Source organism: Lithobates pipiens, unplaced genomic scaffold (genome assembly GCF_037356315.1).
Source record: "Lithobates pipiens isolate NorthernLeopardFrog02 unplaced genomic scaffold, aLitPip1_a1.2 Scaffold_25, whole genome shotgun sequence".
In the NCBI taxonomy this organism is placed as follows: domain Eukaryota; kingdom Metazoa; phylum Chordata; class Amphibia; order Anura; family Ranidae; genus Lithobates; species Lithobates pipiens.
Window position 1 is genome coordinate 223477831 of NW_027507787.1, and position 20943 is coordinate 223498773.

The 20943-nt window shown below is 42.8% G+C and overlaps 1 protein-coding gene across 1 annotated transcript in view; it reads right to left on the reverse strand.

Moving 5' to 3' along the window:
* The window catches only part of LOC143930914 (alpha-2-macroglobulin-like protein 1), a 204609-nt gene that overhangs the window by 82112 nt on the left and 101554 nt on the right, over positions 1-20943 (reverse strand). Inside the window, exons 16-18 of the mRNA XM_077455600.1 lie at positions 17746-17895; positions 14270-14401; positions 1922-2009 (exon numbers count right to left, since the gene is read on the reverse strand). Coding sequence (XP_077311726.1) covers positions 1922-2009; positions 14270-14401; positions 17746-17895 — 370 coding nt within the window. The remainder of the gene's footprint in view (positions 1-1921; positions 2010-14269; positions 14402-17745; positions 17896-20943) is intronic.

Genomic DNA, 20943 nt, shown 5'->3' on the forward strand with positions numbered 1-20943 from the left:
GCAGAATGGCACGGCTGGGCACATGCATGTACCTGTACATTGCTTTTTAAGTGCCCAGCCATGGGTCGGGGGCTCGCCACCGCTGGCGCGCTCCCGACTCGGTCCTGTGCTCCGTGACCATGGCCGCGGGACCAGTGGACCCGATCGCCACTGGTGTCCCGCGATCGGGTCACAGAGCTGAAGAACGAGGAGAGGTCTGTGTAAACAAACCTCTCCCCGTGCTTCCCTGTGTGGCTGTCACCGATCGTCTCTTCCCTTTTATAGGGAAGGACGATCAGTGACATCACATGCCAGGCCACGCCCCCTACAATAAAAAAAACACATAACGTCATACATAACACTACACTGCCCCCTAGTGGTTAACTCCTTCACTGCCAGTGTCATTTACACAGGAATCAGTGCATTTAAATAGCACTGATTGCTGTATAAATGACAATGTTCCCAAAAATGTGTCAAAATGTCCGATGTGTCTGCCAAACTATTGTTTGGAGGACGCTATTCACTTTTTATATAGACTTTCACTTTGAGTGACACTGGCTATTTTTTATCTGTATATCACTGTTATCAATTTATTTAATCTGTCTTTCATGTATATGTATTTATTAATATTTTTTACCGAGATATTTATAAGTATGAATATTATTCTTTATTTATATTGTTAATTTTTCTTCTGTTTAAATTGCGATGATTATGTGTGGATTGCTGTGAAGATTGAGCACATCAGCACTTTATTGTGGCTAGTATCAGTAGAGTAGCAATTTTGGACAGCATGACCCTTTATATTTGAGACTTGTTCTCCTTTTTTTATTTTTTCATCACTTTTAATATTAATACATTCACTCTGGGAGCGCAACACCATCATTTACGTTTTTAATTTTCCATAACAGCGCAGGTGCTCATATATATCTTTTCTGTGTCTGCCATAATGTCACAGTCACAATAAAAATTTATGATCGCCACTATTACTAGTAAAAAAATAAAAAAAATAAAAAAAAATGCTATAAAACGATCCCCTATTCCCCTATTTTGTAAATGCTATAACTTTTGTGCAAACCAATCAATAATTGCTAATTGCATTTTTTTTTTACCAAAAATATGTAGAAGAAACATATTGGCCTAAACTGAGGAAAAAAAAAATGTTTTTTTATATATTTTTTGGTGATATTTATTATAGCAAAAAGTAAAAAAATATAGAATTTTATGAGGTAATCAAATACCACCAAAAGAAAGCTCTATATGTGGGAAAGAAAGGACGCCAAATTTGTTTGGGAGCCACGTCGCACGACAGCGCAATTGTCAGTTAAAGTGACGCAGTGCCGAATCACAAAAAGGGACTTGGTCCTTTGGCTGCAAATTGGTCCGGGGCTTAAGTGGAGAAAAAAAAAAGAGCAAAGTAATAGTCACACATGTGGCGAAAGCAGAGTAGACCCAGAGACGTTATAAACAATGTGAATATAAGCACATAGCAGTAGTGCAACAGAAGGTTCAGATAGACATAACTATTAATAAACTTTTTTATGTTATTTTATTTATTTTATTTTTATTTTTTATTGATATAATTATTGATATACTTTTTGTAATTGTGTCTATTTAAATTGTCATTGTGTCTACCTAATTAAATCTTTTTGATGTCTTGGGGCAGACTCTGTTCTTACAAAGGTTAAGACCCATTGTCCTAAGTAATGTTGTATACTGTACTGCCTCACTGCACCTATTTTGGATATTAAGACCTATGCACAAAGATGATTAAGCCTATACAGCATAAAATCACAGTGTTTGTGGGTGCTCTGGAAGTGCAGGTGCCCCAGAATTCCCATGTTTGGGGCAAACATTCCTGAACGCCTATGGCATTAAATGTGAGCAACACTCAGAACAGCGTACGGTCTAAGGTCTAAGGTTTAGTAGAAAAAAATCTGCTTACCATCCAGAGTGGTAGCATACATAATCAACGGAACACACTCCTCTGGCTTCTTAATTTCTGCACTTGTAAATATTTTTAACTTCATTTGCTGAAAGAGAAGAGGAAACAATTTATTTTTTAAATGTATAAAACTGCACTAAAGAGAACATTTCTTGTTGCCTGTAGCAACCAGTGATCAGAATGAATCAGATGAAACTTTGGAAACTTCTCATAATTAAGCCCAAATGCTTTTTATTGTCATATTAAAAGACAGGACGACTCATTATTGGTGATAATTGTGAATTGAATGGCACACAGCCTGCCCTGTATGATGGCATAAGGGCCTGGTGATTGGCCGCTCAAGCACCTTGTACTGTACCGTAGAGAGGCAGGTGACATGCCATGTGGTATTTCATGCCTGGAGGGTGGGAGCCTTGGACAAAGCTGGTGGTTGGAATTTTTTTGTGACAAGTTTGTTATAAAGCAGAATTCCACCCAAAAATGGAACTTCCCGCTTTAAGTGAAGGTGACCCCATGACATTCCACATGTCAGTCACAGTGCGCAGCGTGCGCATTCACAGTGAGTGCCATTTGCGTTCAGTGACCCCATCATCTCCGCACATCCCCTCCACACCCTCCAGGTGAATCCACAGTCCACTGGGCCTGCAAGGGGCCATGCTATTGAATATTCAGAAATCTCAATAAATAGTCATCAGGTATTCTGTGAGTGTCAAGTACTGCTTTGCGACTCCAGACTGGCTGGTACTGAATAAAATATTATATTCATGCTAATTTGAATTACCTATTCATTTTATTACATTGTTGGGTTATTTGTAAATTGGTTCTAATTAGCATACATTTTTTTTTTATCAAATGGGAAATTGGGTATTATTACCCAATTAATCAAAGTATAAGGTGGGTGTGCATTATGTGAAGTAGTGTATGTGATGATACAAAAATTAAGGTTATGGGAATATGATTTGAACATGATACAAGACATTGGAAAACTGGTGTTGAAAAAAATTATGTATCAAACTGAAAGATATAAAAAACTTGACGGTGTGCATATAGTGCCTTTGCTAGTGAGAAAAACTGTATGTTGAGTGAACTAAAATAGAGTATGGAGTGCCATACAAACAAGGAGTGTATGCCGCTGAATACGAATGTTCAAAGTGTTTGAGGGTAAAGCCATGTCTGTATATAACAGCTTACCTGTAAAATCCTTTTCTTGGAGTACATCACAGGACACAAGTGGCCTTTGGAAAAATACTGGCAAGACCGAAATCTGACCCTTGATTGCACTCAAGGCCAGCTTCATTTCTACTCCTAATTGTAGAAAGGCCAGAATTCTTCCTATGGCATACTTACGAGGATGCCAACCCTTGGTTTCACACCAAGTGACATAGGCCTTCCAGACCTTGTAATAAATGGTCCTGGATGCTGGCTTTCTGGCAATAATCAGGGTGGTTACTACTGAATCTGAAAGCCCCCACTTTTTTAGAATGTGGGCTTCAATAGCCACACTATTAAATTTAGCATTTGTAAGGCAGGATGGAATACCAGTCCCTGCGACAGCAGGTCCAGACAAGGTGGAAGAGTCAAATACTCTACTGCCATTCTCACGGTCCCTGCATATCCTGCGAATCTCTAGGATATTGATGGGCAAGGTCTTCTTGAACTCTGACCACTTCCCTTGAACAGTGGTCTCTTCTAGAACTGCTCCCCAGCCCCAAAAGATGGCATCTATTGTTTCCAGGAAACTGGAATGAAGGATTTCCCCATTTGTAAATTCCTGGTTATCAACCACCAATTGAAACCCTGGCATACCTTTGGAGTCAGATTTATTGGCTAATTCAAGGCTTGGATTTGTTTGTTCCAAGCAGACACAATACTGTGTTGCAACGGTCTTGAATGGAACTGGGCACAGGGAACCGCTTTGAAGGAAGCTACCATCTTCCCTAGTAATCTCATACAAGGGCAAATGGAAGGACTCTTCTTTGCCTTGACCACCTGCACCAGCTCTCTTAGAGCGTTGACTTTTGTCTGAGGCATGAACACCCTTTCCTGGGTTGTATCTATGACCAGGCTGGATGATCTCTTTAGATTGAGAATCCAACCCTGATTTAACCCTGCTATTGACTGATCTACCAGTAGCAGGTCGTCTAGGTATGCTATTATTACTATACCTTAGTCCCTTAGTCTTGGTAGCACAGGACAGTTGGGGAGCGGTGGCTAACCTGAAAGGCAAGGCCACAAACTGAAAGTGGTGCTGCTCTACCACAAACCGCAGAAACTTCTGGTGAGCGGGAAATATTGGCACATGTAGATATGCATCCTTGATATCTATGGATGCTAGAACCTCTTCTCCCTGTAGGGTGGAAACAACTGACCGAATCTACTCCATTTGAAAGGAGTGAATGCTTAGGAAGTGATTCCGATTTCTGAGATCTAGAATGGGTCTGACATCTCCATTTTGTTTTAGTACCATAAAAAGATTTGAATAAAACCCATGTCCCTCTCTTCTGAGGGAACCTCTATTATTACTTTCTGAAACAGTAATCGGTCCAGTGCCAGAAATAAGGACTTTTTCTTTACTGGGTCCTTGGGAACGCTTGATCTTAGAAGACGCAATAGTGGAAACTCTTGGACTCTAGTTTGTAGCATAGGGCTACTACAGAGAGGACCCACTTGTCTTGGATTTCCTCTTGCCAAGTTTCTGACAACCACTGCAGTCTTCACCCCACTCGATTGAGCGGGGGCACCCCTTCACAGGGAATCCTTGGGACGCTTGTTTTGTGGACTTCTGATTCCAGGGCTTTTTGTAGCCCTGTGTCTGGTTATGAGGCTTATCCTTTGCCCCCTGATGGTGGAGGCAGTCAAGACTTCCTAGAGGCTATTGCCCCAGACATCTAAGGAGAAGGTTACAACCTTTCTCCATGAAACGGAAACCCAGCCAAGAGCTTCTTGCATGGTACTTCGGCTGACCAGCTGTTTAGCCACAGAATCCAGCACGTATGTATCAAGACGCCCATTGGATAAAATCCTTGATAGCGTCCACTGCAAAGTATAGGGCCCTAGATAGCTCAGCTAAACTTTGGACCTCTTCAGTTTGAGCAGGAACTTTACTTTTTTTTATTTTAAAACCTGCTTGAATTCTTCTTGAAGGGTTGACAGATGCCTATTGCTGCCACTGCAGGTTGTACTACCGCAGCAGCTACAACAAATGAGGCCTTAAGTACAGATTCCAACTTCTTGACAGCTAGATCACTAAATACTTGTACATTGTCCACTTGGACAAGTTAAACTCCTGTTCACAGAGGAGATAGCCACATCTACAGCTGGCAAATCCCATCTCTATGAGAACTTTTTCTCCATAGGATATGGAAAATCTTTTAGGGGAGAAAACTGCTTATCTGGGTGATCCAAATCAGCATAAAACAGTTGCTTCAGTAACGGGTGCATAGGGAATGCATGAGAACCCTGTGGGGGTTTTAGCGAATCCAAGGAGGGAAAGGAAACATCCTCCACCTCTGCAGGTGGAAACTTATATCCAGAATGAACCAAGTCCATAAGGGATTGGATTATCAATTTCTGTGATTGCAAAATTGAGAAAGGTTCTTCAGACTTTGAATCCTCCAAAGAGGAGTCACCTGAACCTCCTTCTCTCAAAGATACCCCAATATCATCTGCCCATTGTTGCTCCAATACTGGAAGGTCAAGGGCAGGAGAAGGGGGTCTGCCTCGTTTTCACATCCTGGGAGGAAGACGCTAACATCTCAGAGATTTTCCCTTCCAAACCAGCCATAGCCAAAGCCATGGGGAACAGGGGGAACCTGACCTCTCTGATGGTTGATGGTCCCCCCAAAACCCTCTGAAGGCTGACAGAGCAAAAAAAAATAGCAATGCTGCAGCCTTTGCTAACACTTGAGCACACACAGGGGAAGCATGGAATGTTGGAGTCAGGTATGTAGCTTTTACCCCCTCTAGTGGTTCAACACAGGCAAGGCACGCATACTCACACCAGAAAGACCAAGTGAAATATAAAAATATACATTCCTTGTAATCTTTCTGACTTACCTGATCCGGCCGCAGGACTTCTGGAAATAATCACGGACAGATCCAGCTTTCACCCATCACAGCGGGCCGTAACATGCCAGACCTTCAAGGACTGGGTCCCCTTTTATGGGTCCACTGCCTCGGACCTGTACAGCACCCTGCTGGAAAACTCTTTGGCTGTATGAACATGACCAAGGTGCCGGGGACCAGGGTCCATCTCTCAAGGAGAAGCATTACAGGCAAAAACCTTGTTTCTTCTTCCGCAAGGCCCGGGTACCATCGTTTGGCTTTCAAGCATTTTAGATGGATGGCTTGTACAGCTCCTTGATCCCGTCAGGGATTTCTTAGTGGAGCTCTCTTAGCACTTCATCAACCGTGACCAACACCTTAGACACTGGCAAAAAAACTGAGATACTCCCAGTATGGGAGGGGTTATATAGGGAGGGGCACTTCCTGTTTCCTTTTTGGTTATATCAGTGTCCATTCACCTAAAGGTGGCCATAATCGATATAGTTATTACTATGGTGCTCTGTGTCCTGTGATGTACGATAAAGAAATAACAGTGTATTAATTAGTTTGTAAAAAACCCTGAAATTGGAAATATGAGTAAATTAGATATTCGTATGGAGTGCCAAACAAACAAGGAGTATATGACGCTTAATACGACTTTTGAAAGTGTTTGAGGGTAAAGCCATGTCTATATTGAATTAAAATGACAGTCTATTAATTGGCTTGTAAAACACTCTGAAATGGGAAATATGAGTAAATGAGATATTCAGCAGGGTACAGATATCAGCCAGTCTGGTGTGTTCAAAACGCTGCACTTACTTGGTACTCCATCTTTCTTGTATAATGTCAGCGGCATTCCAGAGATCACCTCAAGATCATCTGAGAGCTGCAAGTTTATATGGTATCTACTTTAATTACCCATTGCTTGCAGATGCCAGACCCCTCCCAATCCCCCCTCCTGCTAGTTCCTGCCGCTGTCATAGTGGCATCCGCATGGTCCCCTCGGTGTTTCAGAAGGCGTGAGCCCCGCCATTTGCTATCACCTCTGACGCAATTTCATGACGTCACAATGTCACGTGTGGGGAACCCATGCGTATACGCAACGTCACTGACAATCCGGCTGTAATCAAGGGACACCGCCGGCATGAAGGAGGTTCCCCACAGTGGCCCTAATGAAAGGGCTCAACTGTGGGAAACACAGGTTGGGAAGAACCTCAAAAGGTAATTGGGTCTCCCTACCGTGCCGGGGAGCCGGATGGAAAGGAGGCACCCACCAAGTGCCATGGAGCTGTAAATAAATGTAAATAGCCAACACTAAAAGGCACCTGCATTCAGCTTAAATAGTTAGAATCAACTATTTAAGTATAGGAGAAGACAACTGCTGGGGTGGAATAAGACAATGTTTTTCCTCCACTTTTTTCATCAAATTGGTTGAACAAAATACACCTCTAGCTCTTCTAATAATAATAAAACCAAATAATATAATATATGATCAGACAAAATAAACAATACAACTATTTTGTATTGTGTTTTGTATGTTTAATACAATGGTTTGCTTTTCAGTATATATCCTGTATGGACCGCTACGTCCAGCTCTGCGGCACTGGGTGAGTGCCTCCTTTCCATCCAGCTTCCGAGCACGGTGGGGAGACGCAATTACTTTGAGGTTCTCCCCAGTTCTCCCACAGTTGAGTCCCTTCATTAGGGCCACTGTGGGGAGGAGCCTCCTTCATGCCGGCGGCGTCCCCTGATCACTGCCGGATTGTCATTGAGTTGGGCATGTCAAGTGAGTTGGGAATCCATTTTCACGTATACGTGTGGGTTCCCCGCTCGTGTGCGTGACATCATGCAATTGCGTCGGAGGTGACCCTGAATGGCAGGGCTCGTGCCTTCCGGAATGCGCAAGGGACCACGCGGATACCGCTATCATGGCGGCAGGGACTGGCAGGAGGGGGGGTGGGGAGGGGTCTGCCACTTGCAAGTAATGGGTAATTAATGTAGATACCAAATAAACTTGCAGCTCCCAAATGATCTTGAGGTGATCTATAGAATCACTGTCAAGTTTTTTTTATATTTTTTCAGTTTGATTCATTATTTTTTTCAACACCAGTTTTCCAGTGTCTTATATCACGTTCAAATCATATTCCCATACCCTTAATTCTCTTATCATAACATACACTACTTCAAATAATGCACACCCACCTTAGACTTTGATTAATTGGGTAATAATTTCATAAATTTTTTTTTTAAAGCTAATTGAAACCAATTTTCAAATTAACCCAACAAATGAATAAACTATGTAATAAAATGAATAGGTAATTCAAATTAACATGCATTTAATATTTTATTCAGTACCAGCCAGTCTGGAGTCACAAAGCAGTACTTGACACTCACAGAATACCTGATGACTATTTATTGAGATTTCTGAATATCCAACAACGTGGCCCCTTGCAAGCCCGGTGGAGTGTGGATTCACCTGGAGGGCGTGGAGGGGATGTGCAGAGACGATGTGATCACTGAACGCAAATGTTTTTTAGCAATCTGGTTTGTGCGATACATCCACACTCTCTAATCTGTCCAATGGTAAATATACCTCTATGTATATAATAATAATAATAATAATAATAATAATACATTTTATTTATAATGCACTTTCCATCAAAAGACCTCAAAGTGCTACAAAATTACAATAAAAACAAACAAACCGCTTAATTTACAAAACATTTGCTAAAAAGAAAAGTCTTCAACCCCTTTTTAAAATTTTCAGTAGACTGAGAAACCCTCAAACTATCAGGCAGAGCGTTCCACAGACGTGGGGCAGCAGCACAAAAGGCCCTATCTCCCATGGTTTTCAACCTAGTTTTTGGAATCTCTAAACAATTCAAATTAGTTGAGCGAAGGGAACGTGGTAGATTTTGCAATCTAAGAAGTTCCTTAAGATAAGGTGGAGCTTGTCCATGTGTGCATTGATGGACAAGAAGAGAGACCTTATACTCAATCCTTGTAGAGACCGGCAGCCAATGAAGAGATTTTAAAATTGGAGTGATATGCTCATGCTTCCACACTCTCATTAGGATCCTCGCTGCAGAGTTTTGAACGTATTGCAACCTCTGCATGCTCTTTCTCGGAATCCCAATGAGAAGTGCGTTGCAATAATCCAGCCTGGAGGAGACAAAGGCATGAATCAACCTTTCAGCATCGGAAAAAGAAAGGATAGGACGAAGTTTAGAGATATTACAAAGGTGGTAGAAAGAAGTCTTGCATACTTGATTTATATGAGCTTCAAAAGTGAGTTGGGAATCCATTTTTACACCAAGATTAGTGACAACAGACGAAACTGGAATTTTAGAGCCCGAAAAGGCAATACTTGTTATCAGGGATGATTTAATCTGGTGAGATGTTCCAATCATAATAAACTCAGTTTTGGAGCTATTTAGTTGCAAGAAATGTTGTTCAATCCACTCCTTTATCTCCTCCAGACAGGCGGTAAGGACTGAAAGGGGCGACTGCACTGAAGGAGTTTCAGCTGCAGCTTTTACATAAAGCTTTGTATCGTCAACATAACAATGGAAAGAAATATTATAACGATTTATAATATGGCCCAAGGGAGTAAGATATAGAATAAATAAAATCGGGCCATGCACTGACCCTTGGGGAACTCCGCAGGTAACCACATGCGGTTTAGATTTAAAATCTATATGGAGATATATCCTTTGCACAATTTGCATTTTTTAAACAATGCTTCGTATACTGTCAAATGCCTTAAATTTGAATTTTTTGATATATTTCCCTAGAATAAAAAAATCCCCTGAAGAAGACCAGAAATGAAAGGGTCGAAATGTATTGGAATATTCATGTGGATAGTAATGTTGTAAATGTAATTGGCAAACCATGTTGTCCTTGAGTGATGTTTTATGATGTTGTTTGTGTCTAAACCAGAGCTTGTTTTTTAAAACTAAATGTATTATATATCTGAATCTATCATTTATTTCCTGACCTAATAAAAGATTTTTACATAATTATCGTCTTACAAACTTTTTGCTGCCTAAAAAAACACCTGGGGAAATCTTTCAATTTTTTTGTATACTTTTGGGTTGTGCAGCCCCATGGACTCCCAAATAAGTGTTCTCCTATTCTATTAAATTATAGGTATTGGAATTTCCTTTCAAATTTATCTGTTAGTGAACGTAATAAATACAAATTTATCCAGAGTTACAAATTATCCAAAATAACAAATGCTGCAGCTAAACGAATGGAAGATAACAAATTAATAATAATAAATAATATTAATAAAATATGTTTTTATTATTATTATTATTATTATTATTGTTATTTATCATTAATAATTCATTACATTCCGTTCATTTAGATACAGCCATCATTATTTTGGATAGTTCATGACTTCGGATAAATTTGTATTTGTTATGCCGCGTACACACGATCGGACTATCCGGTGGACCAAAGTCCACAGGACAATCCGCCTGTGTGTGGGCTCCAGCGAAAGAAGTTTTGACTCAAAATTGTCCACCGGACTGCCACCCGTCTGTGTGCTAGTCCGCTGAACTTTTGAAATGAACGGACTTGCCCACATGGAGAAAAGTCCATTCATTTTGAACGTGGCTCCAGGTAGCCGGGACTAGCGAAGGAAGTGAATGTCGCCGCCTCCATCTGCGAGATTAACACCTCGCTAGCCCCGTCACCTGATATGGCTTTAAAGGGGAAGCCCTACACCGAAAAAACTGTGTGGGGGCTGCAGGGCCCCCTTCCCCAAAGCACCCCCCCATGTTGAGGGCACGCGGCCTGGTACAGCTCAGGGGGGGGGGGGGGCGCTCGCTTGTCCCCTCCTCCTTTCCTGACTGGCCGGGCTGCCTGCTTGGATAAGTGTCTGCTATGGGGGACTTTGGGGGGACCCTCACGCTGTTTTTTCGGCATTGGGCTTCCACTTTAAATCCATACCAGGCGACGGGGCTAGTGAGGTGTCAATCTTGCCGGTGGAGGTGGCAACATTCACTTCCTTCGCTAGTCCCAGCTACCTGGAGCCACGTTCAAAATGAATGGACTTTTCTCTGTGTGTGGGAAAAGTCCGGTTGTGTGTGGGCAGGTCCTTTCATTCGGGAAAAGTCTGGCGGACCTCAGCTGCAATGTCCGGCGGTTTGTCCGCCGAATTAAGTCCTCCGGATAGTCCGATCGTGTGTTCGCATTAGATTCACTAACAGCCAAATTTGAAAAGAAATTCCAATACCTATAATTTAATAGTTAGTAGAAGTTAAGTTATTATTAGATAGTTAATATTTCAGATTTTCAAATTTACAAATTTTAAAATATTCAAATTTATGAATATTTGGAAAAATTAATAAAACGGATTTTCCTTCATTCGGATATTTCCAAATTCAGGAAATTTGTCGAAATTAGTTAAACTAATTTGGAACTAAACAAATTACACATGTCTACTTCTGTATGGGACTAAAGGTTGCAAATCTCCCTTTGTAAGTTGTACCTAGAATAAGGCTTACCTATAGGTACTATAAATATCTCCTAAATGTGCGCCATTTAGGAGATATATACTGTACACTGCACCGATGATGTCATCGGTGCATGTGCTCTGAAGGAATGGCCGCCTGTGCTGTTTCTTCGGGAGCATGTGCCGTGACCGGCGGCTCTTGCTCTGGAGTGATGTCACGCGGCTCCGGCCAGTGACAGAGCCAGAGTCCTCAGCCCCAGAAGGAAGAGGGGTAAACATGGATTCGGTCTACAGTGGGGATAACAAGGGCTTTGTTTGCAGGTAAGTGTCACATAATGTGCTGGTTTGCAATGCATACTAGGACATTATGACTTTACTTTGCAGGGAAGAAGAAAGGAAGAAAAAATCCACCAGGGTTTACTTCCTCTTTAACAATTTACTACCAAAACAAGAGCAAATATTGGACTATATGTAAGGCCAGATTTTGAGAGGCTTATCCTGCCCCTTTCTAGCACAATTGACAGGCTCCTTTTATTGTTAACAAGATCGGTCTTCATAGCCAGACAAGGCTCACGGAGGCCAGGGGACAATGAGACAAAAGTTCAAATATTTATATATTTTTATATTTGTTCCACTTGTGTAGTTATTTGTCAGCCTGGAGTACAGCAATATTAAATTAGTATTTGTATTATTTTAAATGGTATACTTATGACTACATCTACCCCTCTAATTAGTTTCACCATTTATAGGTCTGTGAATAAGGCCAGGTTCACACATGTCCGGCTGCAGTTTGGTTTTGTTCACCGGGTCATGGGCGATTCAAATTCAAGTCAAAATTCAAACCCAAAATTGCACAGCACCCTTTTCATAAAAGGACCACACCCGCCTGGGACCACTATGATCCCTGTCATGTTCCAGTAAGCCCATCCCCCCCTACCGCTAGAACACACCCAGGGAACAAATTTAACCGCTTGATCGCTCCCCTAGTGTTAACCCCTTCCCTGCCAGTGCCATTTTTACATTGATCAGTGCATTTTTTTTTTAGCAGTGATCAATGTAATAATGTCAATGGTCCCCAAAAAGTGTTATTTGGGGTCAGATTGGCTGCTGAAATGTCGCAGTTCCGCTAAAAATCACAGATCGCCACCATCACCAGTAAAAACAATAAAAGATAAATAAAAGACCCTAAATCTATCCCGTAGTTTGTAGAGGCAATAACTTTTGCGCAAACCAATCAATATACACCCATTGCAATTTGTTTTTGTCAAAAATATGGAAAAGAATATATATCGGCCTAAACTGATGAATAAATTTGTTTTTTTATATATATTTTGTTGGATATGTATTATAGCAAAAAGTAAAGAAAAATGTTTTAATTGTTGGTCTTTTTATGTTTATAGCGCAAAAAATAAAAACCACAGAGGTGATCAAATACCACCAAAAGAAAACTCTATTTGTGGGTAAAAAAGACGGCTGACTTTTAATAATCGGACACTTACCTGTCCCAGGGTCCAGCGATGCGGGGGATCAAAGCCCCGCTCGTCTCCCCCTCCACTCGGCCGTGCCGGCTTTGTGGACCCACTGCTCATGCGTCAGCCGTGCCGAGTGTCGTGAATGGCCATGCAATCATCTGGGACCTGTGACGTGTCACAGATGATTGCCTAGAGGGAGAGGGGAGAGCTGATTTCCCTTTCTGTGCCGAGGGAAGTTACGTCAGGAGCCCAGGCGCCAAAGGAGGCAGATTACAAGTGACCCCCTAGCAACAGCATTAAGGAGGCAGTAAAAAATTTCTCCAAATGTTTTTTTTTTTTTTCATGCAGTGGAACTCCACTTTAAAGGGGCAAATCCTTCCGGGCTGAAGTGGTTAACCGCTTCCCGACCACCTCACGACAATATACGTCGGCAGAAGGAAACGTACAGGCAGAATCATGTACCTGTACGTTGCCCTTTAAGAGGCGGCTTGTGGGCACACGCGTGCCGCCAGGAGCTTCGTGAGCATGATCGTGGATCCTGCAGACTCGATATCCAAGGGGATACCCGCGATCATTTCACGGAGAGGAAGAACAGGGAAATGCTAATATAAACAAGCATTTCCCGGTTCTGCCTAGTGAGACTGTCACTGATCACAGCTCCCTGTGATTGGGAGCGCTGATCAGGGATGTGTCACACACAGCACCCCCCCCCCACAGTTAGAATCACTCCCTAGGACACACTTAACCCCTATACTGCCACCTAGAGGTTAACCCCTTCACTGCCAGTCACATTTACACAGTAATCAATGCTTTTTAATTGCACTGATCGCTGTATAAATGTGAATGGTCCCAAAATCACGCCAAAATCTGTCCGCCATAATGTCGCAGTCACGATAAAAATCGCTGATTGCCGTCATTGCTTATTGCAATTTTGTTTACTAAAAATTCGTAGAAGAATGCATATTGGTCTAAACTGAGGAAAAAATATTTTTTTAATATATTTTTGTGGGATATTTATTATAGCAAAAAAGTAAAAAATAATGTGTTTTTTTCAAAATTGTCGCAAAAAATAAAAACCGCAGAGGTGATCAAATACCACCAAAAGAAAGCTCTATATGTGGTAAAATAAAGACATCAATTTTGTTTGGGTGCAACATCGCACGACCGCACAATTGTCAGTTAAAGCGACGCAGTGGCAAATCGCAAAAAGTGCTCTGGTCAGGAAGGGGATAGAATCTTCTGGGGCTGAAGCGGTTAAACAAGCTTTGGGAGGTAGTGGAGGAGAGAAAAGCCTGGCGTGCTATGGTCCATGAGGTCATGACGAGTCAGACACGACTAAACGAGTGAACAACAAATACTATGATATCATACCTTTAATAGGCTGTATGCATCAAAAGAACCTTTGGGCCTTGCAGTAGAATACTTTGAATGATAACAGCTTTCCTTCTCCTGGATCCGATAGTCATAGTCACCAGAATCCGAGTAAGGAAACAGATTGTAAATCTGGAAAAAAATGGGAATTAGCAGAGGTTATGAGAAATAAATAATGTACATACAAGACTGTGGCATATGTGAGCAGTGTATACAACGAATCATCCCCCTTTAAGCCACTCCCACTGTTAGGTGCAATATGGCCATGCCCATGACAAATGCATTGCAGGGCACCTTTCTGCATTGTTCCCTAGGTCTATCACAACTCTAGCCACACCACTGGTATTTCCAATCTCACCATCTGCTACATAAATAATAATTCTGTGAGATGCAAGACAACAGGTAAGGGGTTCTTAACGTCTCTTTACCCTTTCTCCAAGGTAATGGGCTCCTTTACTTTGTACATTAATCCCGCCCCACATTTAGGGATGGGCCGAACACCACCCAGTTCGGTTCGCACCAGAACATACCGAACAGGCAAAACATTTGGCAGAACAAACGAACACAGTTAAAACCTATGGGACACAAACATGAATAATCAAAAGTGATAATTTTAAAGGCTTATATACAAGTTATTGCCATTAAAAGTGTTTGGGAACCTGGGTCCTGCCCCAGGAGACATGGATCCCTGCAAAAAAAACACGTTTTTTTCAGGAGCAGTGATTTTAATAATGCTTAAAGTGAAACAATAAAAGTGTTATATTCCTTTAAATTTCGTACCTGGGGTTGTCTATAGTATGCCTGTAAAGTGGCGCATTTTTACTGGGTTTAGAACAGCCCCTGCACAAAATTACATTTCTAAAGTAAATAAATTCATTTAAAAGTACTAGCAGCTATAATGAATTGTCGGTCCCGGCAATACAGATAAAAGTCATTGAAAAAAATGGCATGGGATTCCCCCAGTCCATTACCAGGCTGTCAGGAAGATCCTGGCAGCAGGAATCAATTTCGATCTTCCGCCGCGCGTTCGCGTGTGCGTGTCTGTGCGTGCACCTGTTGGCGCCAGGCGGGCTATTTAACTCGGCCTGTCACATTCAGTTCTTGCTGTCTGATCTACAGCGTGCGAGTATCCTGATTCTGAGAACCTGCCTTCTGTGACTTGTTGACCCGGCTTGTCCACCTACCACTCCTGCTATCCGCCTGCACCTGATCCTGGCCTGTCTGACTTCCTCTCTGCTTATCCTTTGGTACTTCTGCTGCCTGCCTGTTTATCGACCCAGCTTGTCTGACTATCCACCTGCTTGATCCTTGGTACCTTCGCTGACCGCCTGACCTCCGACCCGGCTTGTCTGACTGCTCTGCTGCCAGCATCCTGTTCCTGGTGCCTGTCTGCTGCTCTACCTCCAGTTGTGGTTCCAGCTCCTAACTGAAGTCCTGCTTCTGCCTGAGTTCCTGCATCGGTGTTCCGGGTCCAGCTACCCACCTGCTGCTCTGCTCCAGCTTGTTGCACCTGCCTGCTAATTCTGTTCCTTCCTGGTCTCAGCCTTCTCCTGATCCAGCTGGGGATCCTGCTACAAGTTCTTCCTGGGCTCCAGACCCCTCTGCTGCTGTTGATCCTGCCAGGCACTCGTGCCACTCCAGATTCTTGTGCTACCTGCATACTCTACCAGGGCCCTCGAGTTGGAGCCGCAAGAGAGGTCTCTTCCTGCAGGTCGGGCTCTACCACCAGGTATGTGACACAGGCCCTTTGGGTTTGGTATGCATATTAAGGGGAACCCTGAACCAAAATGTAAAAAAAAAATTGCATGGGGTCCCCCCAAATTCCATACCAGACCAAAGGGTCTGGTATGGATTTTAAGGGGAACTCCGCGACAATTAAAAAAAAAAAACGGCATAGGGGGTCCTCTCAAAAAATCCATACCAGACCTTTATCCGAGCACGCAACCTGGCAGGATGCAGGAAAAGAGGGGGGACAAGAGAGTGCCCCCACTGCTGAACCATACCAGGCCACGTGCCCTAAACATGGGGAGGGTGCTTTGGGGTAGGACTTGCCAATACCCTGAGCCTGGGTGAGAGAGGATGAGAAGGATGAGGAGGGCTTGGTCATCCACTCTACCAAGTCTTCGGCATGATGCAGCTCAACACGTCCAGCTGAGGAAAATAAGGACAAGCGTGTCCCATGGCCACGTGCTGATGACGATGCACCGCGTCCACGACCAGCGCTGTTGCCTCTAGATACAAAGCTTGCTTGCCCTCTTTTATTGGCTCGTGACTGTCTGCCTCTCCTTGTTGGCCTTCCAGACATACTAATGGCCTGCAGGGAGATGAGAACACTGGCAATTGGGGTAGCTTTAGGTGCACACTGAGCAGATGACACAGTACACTTACTGTAATTACTGCAGCTGCCTGCCTGTGGTATAGGATCTGAAGAACACAAGAAATTGGGGTAGCTTCGGGTGTATACTGTGCAGGTGGCACAATACACCGACTGTAACTGCTGCAGATGCCTGTGGTATAGAAACAGAACACCACCAGCAATTGGGGGTAGCTTCAAATGTATACTGTGCAGGAGGGACAATACAACGACTGTAACTGCTGCAGATGCCTGAGGTATAAGAACAGAAAAAAACAGCAATTGGGGGTAGCTTCAGGTGTATACTGTGTAGGTGGCACAATACACCGACTGTAACTGCTGCACATGCCTGTGGTACAGAAACAGAACAACACCAGCAATTGGGGGTAGTTTCAGGTGTATATTGTGCGGGAGACACAATACACCAACTGTAACTGCTGCAGCTGCCTGTGGTATAGGAACAGAACAACACCAGCAATTGGGGTAGCTTCAGTTGTATACTGTGCAGGAGGCATAATATATCAACTCTAACTGCGCTAGGTTCAATCACAAGAAAAGAAGACACTGTCCCTGCCTATCCTTCTCTCTCTCTGAATACCGCAACACACGAAACAAGGCCGCTGTGCAGGCGGCCTTACATAATGTGGGGAGTGTACTAAACCCCCTAAGCTATAATTGGCCACATGCATCCTTTAAAGCCAATTAGAGCTTCATATTTTAATCATGTGGTTAAAAAAAAACCCTATTGGAATCCAAGCATCTGGCACCCTGGATTTAAATTAGGGGCCGGGCAAATGGATCAGGGGGCGGTGCCCCTGCGCCCCGTATGGACGTGCTGCAACTGTCTTACAGTATGACCAGACATAACTGGAGGACATGTTGAATCCACTACTATAGCTCCTCTATTTTTTTTCTAGTGCCTTTAAACAGTCTACTGGATAAGTTCTCATCATCCTGCAGGACAAGAGGCCCTAAGAATCTCCTTTTTTCTGTATATAAATAACATCTCCATCAGTGACAAGGAAGATTTCCATACCCTGTTATAATTTTAGGGCCCTGAATACTCCTGTAAAATATTTCTGGAGTAATACACAAAGAACACACTGGCAACTAACTGGCTTACTTTTTCATTAGTCAGCTCAGCTTCGGGTTTCATTAGCACCACACTCTTGTCCACCACCCTAAGACCACAGAGAGAGCCAGGAGCAGCCTGAACCTGAAGAGACACATCTGATCCTGGGAGGACCTCATCAGGGGAGAACCCAACAGATACCTGGGGATTAAAAAGTAGAACAGCGATAAAGAGGTAAATGTAAAAGCTGGAGACAATAATAAAAAGAATACCACATACATTGACCTTCATAGAGGAATTTTAAAAAGTATGAACAGCTCTTATATTAGTTCATAAATCAATAAAATTGGTATCAATCTAAATGCAGCGCTTCAGTAATAAATCATACAATAAATTAAAAAAAATCTCTAACAATAAAAAGGCAGGAAATACTGCACTTACCCAATAGTGTTAAATTGGAGCAATAGTAATAAAATAAAGGGAGATCAACTGGATTGAACAATCCCCCTCCCCAAAGGCTATATTATGTAGGATAGGGGATAGAGGATGGAAAGAGATGGGGTTAGGGCACTCTTATCCTATTCTGGTTCCACTTAACCCCCAGAGAGGGAGAGGAGAAAAATAGAGGGGGGTGGGGGGGGGGGGGAATTGGAGGAAAATTTCTAAAGGATTTACCCATTACAGTGTTCATCTTTAGCATTCTTCCACTTGCCTTGTCACGATGATACTTCAAGCGGTTGTAAAGTCACCAACCACAAATCCTGGAATCCCCTGTATTACAGAAAACTATACTCTGAAGTGTATGTGTTTTTTAAGAATTATGCAGCAAAATACCTTAATTTACAGTGCTGCTGTGCAGTCATGTGACCTCCCAGTTCTCTCGCTCCAAAATAGGGTATTTTGCTGCATAATTAAAAAAAAAAAAAACCGACACTGCACAGTTTATCTTGCTGTAACAGAAAGGGATTCCAGGATTTGTAATTGGTATTTTTACAGACACAGCGGATTAGCGGTGGGAGAAGAGAAGAGGGGAGGGGTGGAGAGGAGATGGCTCACACCCAGGCTCCCGAGCTGACAGGCAGGGAGGGAGGGGGAGAGGGAGAAACTGCGTAATGATGGAGGCACGTAACTGACCACAGTATCATGGATGTCTACGGTGCATGGATACGGCATGCCCCGTAGACAACGGCGGGCAGATGCACTGAGAGTGACGTTTCTAACGGTGATCGTGCCATTAGTGGCGGCTCTTGCGCACATGCATGGGAGTGACATCATCGGGGCTCCGGCCAAATCACAGCACCGAAGCCACGATACCCAGAAGGAAGATGGATGCTTTATGGGAGAGGGGACAGCGGTGACATTGCAGGCTCCTGTGTCAGGTAAGTGACACATAATGGGTTACTATGCAATGCATAGTAGCCCATTATGCTTTACCTTTGCAAGGAAACAAACAGGAAGTAAAACCAATCAGAATTTACTTCCTCATTAAATAACCATCTGTTTGACATCCTCAAAAGCATTGGGGGTTATTTACGAAAGGCAAATTCATTTTGCACTACACGTGCAAACTACAAGTGCAAAGTGCACTTGAAATTTCACTGAAAGTGCACTTGAAATTGCAGTCGCTGTGCATCCGAGGGGGACATGCAAGGAAAAAAAAAACATAATTTTAGCTTGCACATGATTGGATGAGAAAATCAGCAGAGCTTCCCTTCATTTCAGATCTACCCCTCAGATTTACAGCGACTGCACTACCAAGTGCACTTGCAGTGCAATTTCAAGTGCACTTTGCACTTGTAGTGCAAAGTGGATTTGTCTTTCGGAAATAACCACCATTGTGTTGGGATTGCACAGGAAATTCTCAGGGGGACAAGGTACTATCAAAGAAGTTCCTTATAGTTCCTTAAGCTTAAGCCAGACTTATCAGTCAATGGTAAATCAAATCTCAAGCCCACTATATCATGGTCAGACCATGGGATAGGGATGATAGATGTATTGTCTGTTAGGGGGTGAAAAGTATGATTAATTCATTTGTGAGAGAATGGGTTGTGGGGATTAGAGTGAAATTTATAAGATACAGTAGAAGGATGCTTTTCCCTCCAAACATCTGCAAGACTGTACTAAGGCAAATGAGAACGAAACTTCCTGGCCATGGAAATATCCACTTTGGATGCAGTATGGTTACTTGGATCACGAGGATCCTTCTGAAGATACATAACTGAGTTTGAGTTTCCACTAAACACTAACGTGATTAATAACGTGAGTAAGAGAGTCAAATACTCTGAGAAAACGTGTAAAGTATTCGGTTTGACCCAAATTAGGAGCACAGTAGGTGGCAAAGATTATAGAAGAATCATAGATTGAACCCACAAGACCCAGATACCTGTCATAATGGTCAGCAATTAGTGGTATTAAACAAAAAAAATAAAAAAATAAAAAGGAGAGTGGGAGGGGAGGGGGTAGAAGGGGAAAAAAAAAGAAAGAAGGGGAAGACAAAGAAAATAGTCTTTGTAGACTCACCTGGGGGATCGGAGGGCTCAGAAAGAGAGGAAGGGTAGAGAATAAGGTATGTAGTGAAAAGCTATTTACTAGATCACCAATTAGTTACCCCAGATAGTGAATGTGGGGGTACATGCTAAACCAGACCATGTTAGGGGCACACACATACCAGTTACATAATGCATTAGATAAAGAGTTGCAAATATACACAACCACTTAAGTGGACTATTTTGAGCTGTATTTGCCTTGGTCGGCCATAAAGTCCACTTATAACAAGAAGAATTTTAACTGGGCCTAGCATTAGTTAGGAGTGCCACACAGAGTAGCACACCAGATATTACTAACAGAAGGCATTGGCTCTTGTTCTATAGGGGAACTCCCCTCTCTGTATCATATGATCCACTTAAACCATGATCAGGAGCAAGGCTCCTATAGATATGTTAACGAGCTAAAATGCAGCCAGGAATGTTTTAGGGAGCAGTAGGCCCCAAAAAAACAGATACCCTATTTGTGAGAATGGAGGTGTCACCCAGCAGGGTTCCAAGTAGGGTCACTGCAATTTTTTTAAAATTCCTGTAACATGTAGACAGTGGACTGCATGTTGTGCTAAAGGAAATGCAATGTAAGCTTGACAGTGGTTCCATAAGATCCTAATGTAAGAGCACCTCCATTTCCAGTTGTAAGAGTATCGGTGTTGTCGCTTTGCAAAAGTAATGTCACATCAACCCTTACCAGGTCACAGATGTAAAC